The sequence below is a fragment of the Neoarius graeffei genome, chromosome 18 (assembly GCF_027579695.1).
Source record: "Neoarius graeffei isolate fNeoGra1 chromosome 18, fNeoGra1.pri, whole genome shotgun sequence".
Taxonomy (NCBI): domain Eukaryota; kingdom Metazoa; phylum Chordata; class Actinopteri; order Siluriformes; family Ariidae; genus Neoarius; species Neoarius graeffei.
In genome coordinates, this window is record NC_083586.1 from 30,244,909 (window position 1) to 30,259,695 (window position 14,787).

General features: G+C 42.1%; 1 protein-coding gene across 4 annotated transcripts in view; it reads right to left on the minus strand.

Moving 5' to 3' along the window:
* The window catches only part of cenpe (centromere protein E), an 83,047-nt gene that overhangs the window by 18,281 nt on the left and 49,979 nt on the right, over positions 1-14,787 (minus strand). For 3 of the 4 annotated variants that reach the window (XM_060898664.1, XM_060898663.1, XM_060898661.1), the window contains 10 exons: positions 14,441-14,662; positions 12,041-12,262; positions 11,719-11,841; positions 11,545-11,634; positions 11,293-11,376; positions 11,084-11,197; positions 7,849-8,034; positions 7,586-7,741; positions 6,099-6,179; positions 5,742-5,837 (listed from right to left, as the gene is read on the minus strand). In XM_060898664.1, the coding sequence (XP_060754647.1) occupies positions 5,742-5,837; positions 6,099-6,179; positions 7,586-7,741; positions 7,849-8,034; positions 11,084-11,197; positions 11,293-11,376; positions 11,545-11,634; positions 11,719-11,841; positions 12,041-12,262; positions 14,441-14,662 (1,374 nt within the window). The remainder of the gene's footprint in view (positions 1-5,741; positions 5,838-6,098; positions 6,180-7,585; positions 7,742-7,848; positions 8,035-11,083; positions 11,198-11,292; positions 11,377-11,544; positions 11,635-11,718; positions 11,842-12,040; positions 12,263-14,440; positions 14,663-14,787) is intronic. The other variant, XM_060898662.1, reaches the window with a different exon arrangement.

Sequence of the window (14,787 nt, forward strand, 5' to 3'; positions counted from 1 at the left end):
GAATTAATTGGTAAATTCCTCAGTAAAATAAGTATTTGGTCACCTACAAACAAGCAAGATTTCTGGCTCTCACAGACCTGTAACAACTTTAAGAGGCTCCTCTGTCCTCCACTCATTACCTGTATTAATGGCACCTGTTTGAACTCGTTATCATTATAAAAGACACCTGTCCACAATCTCAAACAGTCACACTCCAAACTCCACTATGGCCAAGACCAAAGAGCTGTCAAAGGACACCAGAAACAAAATTGTAGACCTGCACCAGGCTGGGAAGACTGAATCTGCAATAGGTAAGCAGCTTGGTGTGAAGAAATCAACTGTGGGAGCAATTATTAGAAAATGGAAGACATACAAGACCACTGATAATCTCCCTCGATCTGGGGCTCCACGCAAGATCTCACCCTGTGGGGTCAAAATGATCCCAAGAACGGTGAGCAAAAATCCCAGAACCACACGGGGGGACCTAGTGAATGACCTGCAGAGAGCTGGGACCAAAGTAACAAAGGCTACCATCAGTAACACACTACGCCGCCAGGGACTCAAATCCTGCAGTGCCAGACGTGTCCCCCTGCTTAAGCCAGTACATGTCCAGGCCCGTCTGAAGTTTGCTAGAGAGCATTTGGATGATCCAGAAGAGGATTGGGAGAATGTCATATGGTCAGATGAAACCAAAAAAAGAACTTTTTGGTAAAAACTCAACTTGTCGTGTTTGGAGGAGAAAGAATGCTGAGTTGCATCCAAAGAACACCATACCTACTGTGAAGCATGGGGGTGGAAACCATCATGCCTTGGGGCTGTTTTTCTGCAAAGGGACCAGGACGACTGATCCGTGTAAAGGAAAGAATGAATGGGGCCATGTATCGTGAGATTTTGAGTGAAAACCTCCTTCCATCAGTAAGGGCATTGAAGATGAAATGTGGCTGGGTCTTTCAGCATGACAATGATCCCAAACACACCGCCCGGGCAACGAAGGAGTGGCTTCGTAAGAAGCATTTCAAGGTCCTGGAGTGGCCTAGCCAGTCTCCAGATCTCAACCCCATAGAAAATCTTTGGAGGGAGTTGAAAGTCCGTGTTGCCCAGCGACAGCCCCAAAACATCACTGCTCTAGAGGAGATCTGCATGGAGGAATGGGCCAAAATACCAGCAACAGTGTGTGAAAACCTTGTGAAGACTTAGAGAAGACGTTTGACCTCTGTCATTGCCAACAAAGGGTATATAACAAAGTATTGAGATGAACTTTTATTGACCAAATACTTATTTTCCACCATAATTTGCAAATAAATTCTTTAAAAATCAGACAGACAATGTGATTTTCTGGATTTTTTTTTCTCATTTTGTCCCTCATAGTTGAGGTATACCTATAATGAAAATTACAGGCCTCATCTTTTTAAGTAGGAGAACTTGCACAATTGGTGACCAACAATACTTTTTTGCCCCACTGTAACTCTGGTAAAAATTTGCCCAAATTAAATGAAAAGTTCAATGTGTATAACGGTCATATAACAAAGCCTTTTTCCAAGTTTGGTGAAATTCCTCCACAAATTGTGAGAGGAGATGATTTCAGAAGAACGTACACACTCATGAAATTGTCAAAGTACAAGTTATTTAATCAAGGGTCAAAACTTTGGTAAAATTTTCATAAACAAAATTAATTCGCAATATGCACATTACCGTCATATAACTAGGCCTTTTGCCAAGCTTCAAGAAATTCGCCCAAAAATTGAGAGGAGTTGTCGTCAGAAGGCGAGCACACCTTCAGGAAATTGCGAAAGTACATGATTGTTAATCAAGGACCACAACTCTGGTAAAATGTGACCAAACGGAACAAAACTGTGTACAGTGCTCAGCGTAAATGAGTACACCCGCTTTGAAAAGTAACATTTTAAACAATCTCCATGAACACACAATTTCCAAAATGTTGGGAAGACAAAATTTAATATAACATCTGTTTAACTTATAACGGGAAAAAGTAAGGTTAATAATACAACTTAGATTACACTTTCAGTTTTACTCAAATTAGGGTGGTGCAAAAATGAGTACACCCCACAACAAAAACTACTACATCTAGTACTTTGTATGGCCTCCATGATTTTTAATGACAGCACCAAGTCTTCTAGGCATGGAATGAACAAGTTGGCGACATTTTGCAACATCAATCTTTTTCCATTCTTCAACAATGACCTCTTTTAGTGACTGGCTGCTGGATGGAGAGTGATGCTCAACTTGTCTCTTCAGAATTCCCCATAGGTGTTCGATTGGGTTCAGATCAGGAGACATACTTGGCCACTGAATCACTTTCACCCTGTTCTTCTTCAGAAATCCAACAGTGGCCTTAGATGTGTGTTTAGTCATGTTGGAAAAGTGCACGACGACCAAGGGCATGGAGTGATGGTAGCATCTTTCAGTATAGAGCAATACGTCTGTGAATTCATGATGCCATCAATGAAATGCAGCTCCCCAACACCAGCAGTACTCATGCAGCCCCACATAAGGACACTGCCACCACCATGTTTCACTGTAGGCACTAGAGCTGTGCAATATATCGTATTTTTATCGCGATATCGATATTGGTGTCAAACGATATCAAAATTCATAATATCGATATGAAACGATTTTTTGTCATTTGTCGAAAGGGACGTGCACAATATTTCTACAATGGCAATAAAACAACAATAACATTGACGTGACAGTAAGGTAAAACGAACCCTTCTGTCCCCTAAGGCACACCGTAGCCTTGCATACGTCATCCATTCTATTCCCGCGATATCTCCGCAACAGTAAAAAATCAGTTCTTCTGTTTTCATACGTGTCGGGTGATTTGATATATTGATTTGTTAATATGTTGTTTGATTTGCTTGCTAATAGTTATAATAATACAATTAACATATTTACGTCATATTTTTGGATGTGGGACTGGGTAATGTAAAAATGGCATCTACGGAAGAAAACAAGCACAACAATATTAGCACATATCCAGCTTGCTAGCTGTGTTAGATGTGTTAAACCGTGTGGATTTAAGTGGAATAATTGCGAGTCGTCCTGTGGTCAAGGCAGCGTTTTAAGGTAAGGTAATTTGGTTATTAATGTTGCCCGCCGCGGCATGTTTACTTGGGTTCGTTTGATTTTGACTTGTGCATCTGCAGCTAGCATCATGCTTTGAAGTAGGTTCTGCTAAGGACGGGTTTATTGCGCGATGTAGACGGACTCAGATGTAATTACATTGTTTTTAAAATTCCGTGCGCTTAAAACGGTGTCCCCCTGCTAATCATGTAGCCCTAATCATGTGTTGCTTTTACTTTTCGAGTGAAATATCTCTGCAAATGGTATTTCAATGCTGACATGCCAAAAAGATAGCGGAGTCCACATTTGGAAGATGAAGGAAGAGAAGCCTGATGCTTGAAAATAGATCGCTTAATCCACAACGCATATCTGTATTTGAGACATAACCTGCAACTAGTGGGGATGTTTTGGAATGACTGTGCATAGGGTGTTTTTGGCCACAGAACACTAACCCACAGTAGTAGGAGGACTACTGGGTTCGTGGATTTTGTCTGTTGACTGAGCGACGCATGGTGTTTGCCTTGTGCCATTTCACGTAGCATCTAGCCGCAGTGCCACCTACACTTTCAGGGAATGTTTACATGCCGCTGAGCTATTTTCATGTATGTTAATTCTTAAGGACTTGTCTCTATATTGTGCGTGTTCACACGGACTGGCCATCGGGAGTAGCGGGAGTTTTCCCGGTGGTTCAGTGTGGGCCGGCGGAGAAAAAAAACAAAACAGTTGCGCGCTGGCCTTTAATATGATAAGCAATGTTAACAGTTTCTTTAAGAAACTGTTAACATTGTTTATTACAGTTGCGCGCTGGCCTTTAATATGATAAGCAATGTTAACAGTAACTGTTAACATTGCTTATCATATTAAAGGCCAGCGCGCAACTTTTTTTTTTTCTCCGCCGGCCCACAAACTCCCGCTACTCCCAATGGCCAGTCCGTGTGTGTGCGTGTTTTAATGTTGGTGTCTTAACAACACACAAGCTTACGTTGTAGTGTGTGTGTGTGAGAGAGAGAGATTTTATCCTTGGCTGGCTACGAGCCAGTGTGGACGTTACGCAGTAATCACTGGTAATACCAGCGCTGGCTCCATCCTCTGTGATCGGAAATGTTGAGTGAGGAGAACGTGAGCCTTGTGCAGGCTATAGGACCTATGCAAAGTACGCGCTTGCACAGTAAATAGTTTAAGTAAAAGGCGTTTCAGGGTACAACGGGAAGGGTTGACAGGTAGCCTATGAGGCCTGTATTATAAAAATGTGGCCCGGTGCCTCGGGTGTTGATGATCAGGGCTTTAAAAAAAAGGTGTATAAATATCGTTTTAAAAATCGCGATATCGATATTTACTGAAAAAATCGTGATATTGATTTTTTCCAATATCGAGCAGCCCTAGTAGGCACCATGCATTTTTCTTTGTATTCCTCACCTTTGCGACGCCATACAGTTTTGAAGTTATTGGTTCCAAAAACATTTATCTCGGTCTCATCACTCCAGAGTATAGAGTCCCAGTAGTCTTCATCTTTGTCAGCATGGGCCCCGACAAACTCTAGGTGGGCTTTTTTATGCCTGGGCTTTAGGAGAGGCTTCTTTCGTGGACGGCATCCATGCATGCCATTCCTCTGCAGTGTACACCATATTGTGTCACGGGAAATAGTCACCCCAGTTTGGCTTTCTACTTCTTTAGATAACTGCAGTGAACTTGCATGCCAATTTTCTTCAACCCTTCTCATCAGAAGACGCTTCTGTCGAGGTGTTAACTTCCGTGGACGTCTCTGTGAGATGGTTGCAGTTCCAGCTTTCTTAAATTTTTGTTCCACTTTTGCTACAGTATTCTGGCTGATAAGTAAAGCTTTGCTGATCATCTTGTAGCCTTCACCTTTGTGGTGTAAAGAAATTATTTTCTTTGGGGAATTCTGAAGAGACAAGTTGAGCATCACTCTCCATCCAGCATCCAGTCACTAAACGAGGTCATTGTTGAAGAATGGAAAAAGATTGATGTTGCAAAATGTCGCCAACTTGTTCATTCCATGCCTAGAAGACTTGGTGCTGTCATTAAAAATCATGGAGGCCATACAAAGTACTAGATGTAGTAGTTTTTGTTGTGGGTGTACTCATTTTTGCACCACCCTAATTTGAGTAAAACTGAAAAATGTGTAATCCAAGTTATATTAACCTTACTTTTTCCCGTTATAAGTTACAGATGTTATGTTAAACTTTGTCTTGTCAACATTTTGGAAATGGTGTTCATTGAGATATTGTTTAAAATGTTACTTTTCAAAGGGGGTGGACTCATTTACGCTGAGCACGGTATTACCGACGTATAACAAAGCCTTTTGCCAAGTTTCATGAAATTCCTCCAAAAATTGAGAGAGGCGTTGATTTCAGAAGGAAAACACACTCCCATGAAATTAACAAAATTATAATTTTGTTAATCAAGGGCTGGAACTCTGGTAATATCTGACTGAATTTAACTAAATTACAATATGCGTATTACCGACATGACCAAAAAAAAAAAAAATCCTGCCAAGTTTTGTGAAATTCCTCCAAAAATTGAGAGTTGATTTCAGAAGGTGAGCGCCTTTCCCGGGATGGACGATCACCACCACGACATAATCCCCCTTTGGGCGTTTCGGCCAGCGAGGGATTTAAAAAAAAAAAAACCAGAACACGAACATGCTCTTGATTTCTTACCTTAAGCTTTGTGTTACAGGTTTCAAACTCCAAGATCACCTTCAGTCTTCCTTCGCTGGATAGTGCATTACTGTGTTCATTCACCTCATGAAGAGACTAGAAAAATTAAAGTCCCACAAGTGTATAAAAATTAAGCCTTTGTAGTTTAAAACATTTAAATACTGTCAAACTGACTGTTAATGTCCTGTGAGCACATGTGTAAACTAGAAAGCTCCCCCCCCCATTTTTGCTCCCCTTCCCACAGACTATAGGCATGACAAACGCCTGGAGAGTGAGTTCAGTATTCAGATTCTGGCACCTCAGACTGTTAATCAGGTGTGTGTACACTTGTGCAAATCCCTACATCACAATACTAACCTGGCTCAAAGAGCTGACCTTAGATTCAAGCAGCATTTTCTCCTTTTCTAGCCCTTGTACCTTTTTCTCAATGTGTGACAGCTGAAACACAAATTTAAAAATTCTTACTGCACAGTTTTAAAAAAGCACCCCAAACACCCCACTTCATTTAAAGTGCTGACATGTTTTTGACATCTTTGGCGATGTTTTATAACATAAAAAGTAATTCCCGATGATCCATATATTAATTCACGAAGGCGCCTATTTTACAAGTTATGATAAAAAAAAACGCGGCTATCTGGGCAAATCTGACGGGGCTGCAGCACCCAGGAGACGAAGGAGGAGGAGCTATATGACATCAGCGAAAGAACCTTCCTCCTAACTTACCAGTTTGTTGTTGATGCGGCAGGTGTTCAGTTGATCATTATTAGTATTTTTATTAGACATTATTATACATTATGATGCCTTCGCGTTGTGTTGCCGGCTTTTGCTCCAAAACCCACAAGGATGGGGTAAGTTTATTCAAGTTTCCCAGAGATCCCGAGCTGCATGCGAAGTGGGTGAAGCAAGTCAGGCGCACTCGTGACAAGTGGGAGCCCTCACCAACATCCGTCCTGTGCTCTGAACACTTCGATTTGGATTGTTTTGACACCCTTCCCAGCTTAAAAGAATCTCTTGGGTGTGCAGTTCAGCACAAACGTGTGTTACTACCATCAGCAGTGCCTACACAGTGTTGCCAGATTGGGCGGTTTCAAGTGCATTTTGGTGGGTTTTGAACATATTTTGGGCTGGAAAACGTCAGCAGTATCTGTTGCCAGATACTGCTGACGTTTTCCAGCCCAAAATATGTTCAAAACCCACCAAAATGCACTTGAAACCGCCCAACTGGGCGGGAAACCTCCCAATCTGGCAACACTGCCAGTATTCCGGAGGGGGTCTACTAGTAGCTGTGCCGGATCCAAAGACAGTCCTCCTGTCAGAACATGTGTTGTGAAACGACATAAGGTAAAGGTACGTAGAGCTATAGATTCTACATGATAATCAGAAATGTAATCATAAAGTCGGCGTGATATCAGTCATGTATTTGCTTGTGAAAGCTTGCGGCTTTCATGTAACTGCCGCCTAGCAACGAGAGGCAAAGGGTAAAGAGGGTAGGCTATCATAGATTCTATTCAGAAGAGATCAACACAATTCTAGACTCCCAGAAGAGGAAGAGCTAGCACTAGAGAGTTCACCGGCGTTTTCATGCGCCATTTCCATTGAGTAGAACCAGAGTAGAACAGCCAGTGAACCGCAGCGTGTTCTCCCGCTGACGTCACAACATGGCCGCGAGCCACAGACCCAGTTTTCTTGCGCTGTGCAATTAAAAGTTGGATATTCGCATAACAGCTTCTTTTCACGTAATTATAACAGAAATCTAACGTTTGCCATGTTGTATAGTTTATTTAAGAAATTGCATAGAGTCATGTTCGTGTCATCAGCACTTTAAGCACCCACTACATTTTTACCTCCTCCATTTTTCTCTCCAGTTCCCTCTGGAGTTGGTCTCTCTCTTCTCGGACCCCATGGAAAACCTCCTGGAGCTGAGCTGCATGTGTCTGTTCATTAAGGAGCTGCTCTTTAATGCCTTCAAGACTTTGAAGCTCTTCCATCAGCTTGTGCTTCTAAAAATGGATGAAAACCCCAGTTTACGCAGTGGTCACCTCCAGGTTTTTTTTTAAAAAAAAAGTAGTAGTATACTATACAGACACTTGCTGCCCATGTTGCTTACCGTTTGTTCACTCTCCTGAAGAGCACATCTCAGGTTCGTCTCCTCTTGGAGATTTGCCTTTTCTTCAAGAAACACAACGCGAGTCAGAAGAGTCTGCATCTCCGTGTTGCAATTCTGAGTCTCAGAGGTTTTCTTCGACAAAAGCTGTTCTCTCAAATACGAAAGATTTACATTCAGCTGGCTGACCTAAAGGAAATAAAAACCATGTACGATAAATAAGTGAGATGCCCCACTTCCAAATGCAGATTACAAAAGGACCCTATAATACTGTATATGGATTATACACACAAACATCCCATCATCAGTCTGGAGTGTCGCAAGTAGCTAAATTAACTCTGCATGTTAGAAGATCTGAAGTCAGATAATGTACTATAAAACGTCCTTATTGGATAGACGGTGAGAGAATTTGCATCCTGCATTAGAGGGATGCTAGTTCTAGTCCCAACCACTCAATGGAATTGTAACCAATTCTGCCCGTTCCGGTGGTCACCGTTTCCACTCGGCTAGGATATTTTCCTGACAAACGCAGTACGTTATAGCTAATCAAAAACAAATGAGCAACTTAAAAACTACCATGAGCCTGCTCAGGATGAAAGTTACTCCATTTCACTTTATTTAATCTGGCCTCCTGCATAGTTCATAAAGTTTATTAAAGGGTACTCGCAATAAACATCGGCTAGAAGTATTACACATCTTGCACACCTTGTATTGGAACACCGTTACATAAAGCAGCACTTAAATTCTTTTGTATTCCTGCTCACTCAAGAGCGCAGCCATGTTGCTGGTGTCAAAGGTCAGCATGACGCATTGTTGATGGGGTTCCTGCATCTTGATTGGCTCACTGCTCCTGACACCACAATGTAGCCAGATGTACAAAAAAAAGGTTGTTGAAAAATAGGAGTGCGAAGCCAATTGTCGCAAAAAAAAACGTGATGAAGGAAAGCATTTTCCCCGGTGTTCCTTTGCTGACAACTGAGCAACGTAGACGACTACACAAGTTGGGAACGGATCACACGTTTAAAACCCCCCTTTGGTAGAAATTCTGTTTGCGAGGACCATTTTGAGCCCGATTGCTTTGAAAAAAAAAAAATGAACAAAACCCACTAGAAGGGAATAGAATCCATGTTTTTATTCCATTTAAAAAAAAAATAAAAAATTATATTATATATATATATATATATATATATATATATATATATATATATATATATATATATATATATATTTATCTCCCAGCGTTTTCCCACTGACTAGACGTACGTTTTCACAATGCTAGACTGGTTCAAAAATCATTCTTATTCACTTTTTTTTTTGGATGCATCCGTAAAGAACATGACAAGGTGGTGTGAAGATCTCATCTCATTATCTCTAGCCGCTTTATCCTTCTACAGGGTCGCAGGCAAGCTGGAGCCTATCCCAGCTGACTACGGGCGAAAGGCGGGGTACACCCTGGACAAGTCGCCAGGTCATCACAGGGCTGACACATAGACACAGACAACCATTCACACTCACATTCACACCTACGGTCAATTTAGAGTCACCAGTTAACCTAACCTGCATGTCTTTGGACTGTGGGGGAAACCGGAGCACCCGGAGGAAACCCACGCGGACACGGGGAGAACATGCAAACTCCGCACAGAAAGGCCCTCGCCGGCCCCGGGGCTCGAACCCAGGACCTTCTTGCTGTGAGGCGACAGCGCTAACCACTACACCACCGTGCTGCCCGGTGTGAAGATAAGTGTTGAAAATATGTTCCACTTGCTCACCCCAGTCTAAATGCAGAGCTCCTGAGGAAATGTGTGTTAAATAAGCCCACATTTTTTTTTTAAAGCAAATAAAAAATAAATAAATAACTGGATAAAAACCCACCCATCGTACATTAATAAAAAGATACAAATTGTGTTGTCCAGTGCAATGCTATAAAGCTCACCAACCTAGATTTAGACCATATAAAACTATTGGGGTGCACTGCACGTCTATACCTGCATTCACACATGCAATAAATAGGCTTTATAGCTGGTATGAACGTGCGCGTGCACTTGCTCTGGAATTCTCTGCTTTAATCTCTCCATGACGGAGCTTCTTTCTCAACCTTCAAATCCGATTTAAAGACTCCCCCCCCCCCCCCCCATGAATACTTCTCTTCCTTGGTTTTGCTTTCCGAGGTTCATACAGATATCTGGTTTCTCCGCTGACCGTAAGGACTTGAAGATAACTTTCGTCTGACCAAATCCAGGCTGACAAGCATGTTTACATCAGCTACACTGACCTTCTGGTACCTGGCCATCAACGAGTTTCAGCACATCCTGGACACCATATTGGTTGCTCATGTGCAATAAAAGCTGATGCACTTTTAAGCTTATGATGGTTTAAAATCAGGTGGCTTTACTATCGCTAGTGATGTTTAAAAGGGTACCGGGACAGTATTTAAAGGAACAGTCCACCGTACTTCCATAATGAAATATGCTCTTACCTGAATTGAGACGAGCTGCTCCGTACCTCTCCGAGCTTTGGGCGACCTCCCAGTCAGTCAGACGCAGTCAGACGCGCTGTCACTCCTGTTAGCAATGTAGCTAGGCTCAGCATGGCCAATGGTATTTTTGGGGGCTGTAGTTAGATGCGACCAAACTCTTCCGCGTTTTTCCTGTTTACACAGGTTTATATGACCAGTGACATGAAACAAGTTCAGTTACACAAATTGAAACATAGCGATTTTCTATGCTATGGAAAGTGCGCACTATAATGACAGGCGTACTAACACCTTCTGCGCGCTTTGGCAGCGCATTGATATCTGAGCTCTGTATCAATGCGCTGCCCAAGCGTGCAGAAGGTGTTAGTACGCCTGTCATTATAGTGCGCACTTTCCATAGCATAGAAAATCGCTACGTTTCAATTTGTGTAACTGAACTTGTTTCATGTCACTGGTCATATAAACCTGTGTAAACAGGAAAAACGCGGAAGAGTTTGGTCGCATCTAACTACAGCCCCCAAAAATACCATTGGCCATGCTGAGCCTAGCTACATTGCTAACAGGAGTGACAGCGCGTCTGACTGCGTCTGACTGCGTCTGACTGACTGGGAGGTCGCGCAAAGCTCGGAGAGGTACGGAGCAGCTCGTCTCAATTCAGATAAGAGCATATTTCATTATGGAAGTACGGTGGACTGTTCCTTTAAAGGTGATCATAATGCATCAGGGAAATGTAGCAACAACTCACACAAAGCTAAATGGACATACCTGCTGCTGAAGGACAGAGTCCTTTTCAGCACTTTGGGTCACTGAGTCAACGTTCTGCTGCTGCTTCTTCTGTTCCTCCTTCATGGAATGGAGCAAGTTCTGATAGGCTTTTGACTGAGAGAGAGAGACAGAGCATACGAGTGTGAGAAGGAGCTCCCCCCACGGCTGAGGGTTTAAATTTGATGATCCAGTTCATTCTGTGGTCTTACTGTTTCAGCAGCTTCCTGAAGCTCTTTTTTGAGTAACATCCTCTCATTCCTTAAATAACCAACTTCTTCCTTAAGAACCTGCATCTGTGGAATAATGCAAGAACATTGGAGGTGTTGAAGGCTATTGGCTTACTTCATTCTCTTTAAAATGTCCTGTGAGGACAGAACCAGATATTTGAGTCACCTACTTTATGTGCCAAGTCACAAGACAACAGCTTTAATGTTGATTAAAAGGATCAAATATTTAATTACAATTTGATTGGCCTGTTGAAGCTCAGCTTTCCGGGTGGCTCTAGGACTCAGCGGCTTCAGTTGCTTCAGCTCGCCTTGGACCTGGATGAGCTACACAGAGCAGGTTTATTAATGAACAGTCTGCTGCCTCGGCCATCTTCATTACTGAATGTTGATCAGACTGGACTACCACACCTCTCTCACTCCCTGCAGTATCTCCTGGAGACTCTCTCCATCCTCATCCACATTAGTGCTGCATGATGCATCCTTTATCGATGATTGCTCTCTCTCAGTCTGAAGTTCCTTTAGCTCTTGTATCTTTAATTGAAAGAATTATTTTTTTGGGGGGGGAATTAATTATTTTTTTTAAAAACTTGAATACGAGTAGTACAGAGCTACTCGAGAAGCGTTGCCTAAACCTCTCTTTAAAAATGCTCCTGGTGCATCAGTGACTTTTTTTTTTTTTTTTTAAAAACACCTACACAACCCCAACCTTAACTTTTAGACGAGTCCTTACCATTTCATCCTTCTTATCCAGGTCTGACTGAAGCTGGTTCTTCTCCTCCCTCATACTGTGCAGCACATCTAGAAGTTGGTCTCGCTCTTCAGTCAGAGACCTGATGTTTGCTTGATGCCTGTCCAGCTCCTCAATCTTCTCCAGGTTGCACTTCGCATTTTCAGCCATAAGACGCTCTCTCTCATGACTAGCACACTGGAAATCCTCCTTCAACTGCATCATCTGCAGAAGGGAAACTCAGTTTAAAAAGGAAACTTCACTCGCAGCACCTCACACTTCTAGGGTGCTCCAAAATGCAGCATTTTAGAACTTGAACACAAGTCGCGCTCAGGTCTGGACCAAAATGACGAATCTGGGGCTGAGGCGTGATCTCCGGCTGCTTTAAAAGTGAACTCTGAGGTTTGACGGATTCAGCAGCATACAAAATGTGGGGGCATACAGGGTATACAGGTTAATCAGGGTTAGTATATATGAGAGTTTCTTTGTTGTTTGTTTTTTGTAAAGGCTTTACCCCGTTTATTAAAAAAAAAAAAAAAAAACCTCATATACTAACCCTGATTAACCTGTATACCCTGTATGGCCCCACATTTTGTATGCTGCTGAATCCGTCCTTTTTTCAGTAGCTTTGTATAAACAATAACCGCTAAATGTAATGCAATGTTATGTAAGGTGATCGCCTAGGCATTCTCATTGTGAAAAGTAAGTCACATGGACTGGCATTTAATGTTGTATTTGTTCCTTTCTATTTGTTTGTCTGTTCATATTCTTTTTGGGGGAGTAAAGTCAGTTTAAAAATGCCGTTAAATGCATAGGCCTATAGGCCAAGTTTAATGACCTTGAGGTTATCAGAGGTCGTATGTCATTTTACAAATGAAAAATGAATTCAGCACCCAAACATTTAACAAACAAGGCCATTTGCTAACTTCATTAATCATTTTAGTACATTTCATTCCTTAGAAAGCTGAGAAACTGGGTTCAGCTGAGACGTTTACAGGCCCAAAGTTCAATGACCTCTAGAGGTCAACAGAGGTCAGATAGAGCTCAGTATATTGCAGATTTGAATTCGGCACACCCAAATTGACAAAATAATAGGGCTGTAACGATACACCCAACTCACGATTCGAATCGCGATTTTTGACCCACGATTCGATACGCCCACGATTTTTTTTTTAAATGTTTTTTTAAAAAGTAGTAAATTTGACTTATTAACATTTACTTACTTACATTAACTATTTAATAACAAATAATTCAGACCACTGCAGAGAATGAGTAATATGTATGCAAAAATGAACAAATGTATATCCAAAGACTGTTTTATTTCTCAAAATAATACTGTTGAGCCAGAAGCTCTGTTTTTTTCAGTTCTGAAAAACATTTTTCCAAATCGTGTAAATCCGTTAAGATTTTTTTTTTTTTTGGGGGGGGGGGGGGGGGGGGGATAGGGGTGGCTCTCTCACTGTCTCACTCTCATAGGGCCAATGATTTTCTGTGATCGCGGAAAACAGATGGAAATTACGGAATTTTTATGGTGAAACATTGCTCACGTGTCAAAATGTAACTGCCGCAGAAGGCTTCCGCCCAAGCAGACATGCCTTCAGTGTTGCCAGATATTGCTAACGTTTTCCACCCCAAAATATGTTCAAAACCAGCCAAAAAGCACCTAAACCCGCCCAATCTGGCAACACTGCATGCCTTTCCGGTCAAGTGATTGTGATTGGCTTGTGGCACACCTAGCCAGCCAATGAGCTGCTTGTTTACAGATTCGCTCCCCGCGTCGCAACCAGAATGGCGACCGCTTAAAAGAAATGAATGGTCTGCCAGTGGCGAGTGTGGACGTTGCGTGATTCGCAGAAGATTGTCGCAGGTCGGCGAAAAAACGACTTACTAATAGATATAAAAAAATAAAAAGTAATTTAAGTTTAAAATGTAATTTAAATAAAAAGTATTCATAAATTGAAGTTTGGAAGCACCTCTGTTTTTGGGCTGAGGAGAAGTTTGAAAGGGTGCACCACGATTCTGCCTTCTTGTATCGCGATACGGATCGTGGCTCTGCGTATCGTGATTTCGATACGCACATCGTTACAGCCCTACAAAATAAGACTGTTTACCGACTGTCTCAAAAATGCCTTTGGATGTCACAATTCTGGATTCTGGTACCAGTCTACTTCTTCACCTTGCTCACTGGTGGATACATTCACCACTTGATATGAATCATCTTTGCACAACCGTATAATATCCTCTATATATTTTACTTACACACACACACACACAATCTCTCTGTGACTGAGCTGCTTTCTCAACCTTCAAATCCAGTTTAGACTTCTTCCATAAACACTTTCCTTTGATTTAGTCCATCAACCCCCCCCCAAAAACACATCCCACTTTTAGACGAGTCCTTACCATTTCGTCCTTCTTATCCAGGTCCGACTGAAGCTGGTTCTTCTCCTCCCTCATACTGTGCAGCACATCTAGAAGTTGGTCTCGCTCTTCAATCAGAGACCTGATGTTTGCTTGATACCTGTCCAGCTCCTCAATCTTCTCCAGGTTGCACTTCGCATTTTCAGCCACAAGACACTCTCTCTCATGACTAGCACACTGGAAATCCTCTTTCAACTGCATCATCTGCAGAAGGGAAATTCAGTTTGAGAGAGGAAACCTCACTCGCAGCACTGCACGCTTTTAGGGTGCTCCAAAATGCAGCATTTTAGAACTTGAACACAAATCACACAGGTCTGGACCAAAATGAC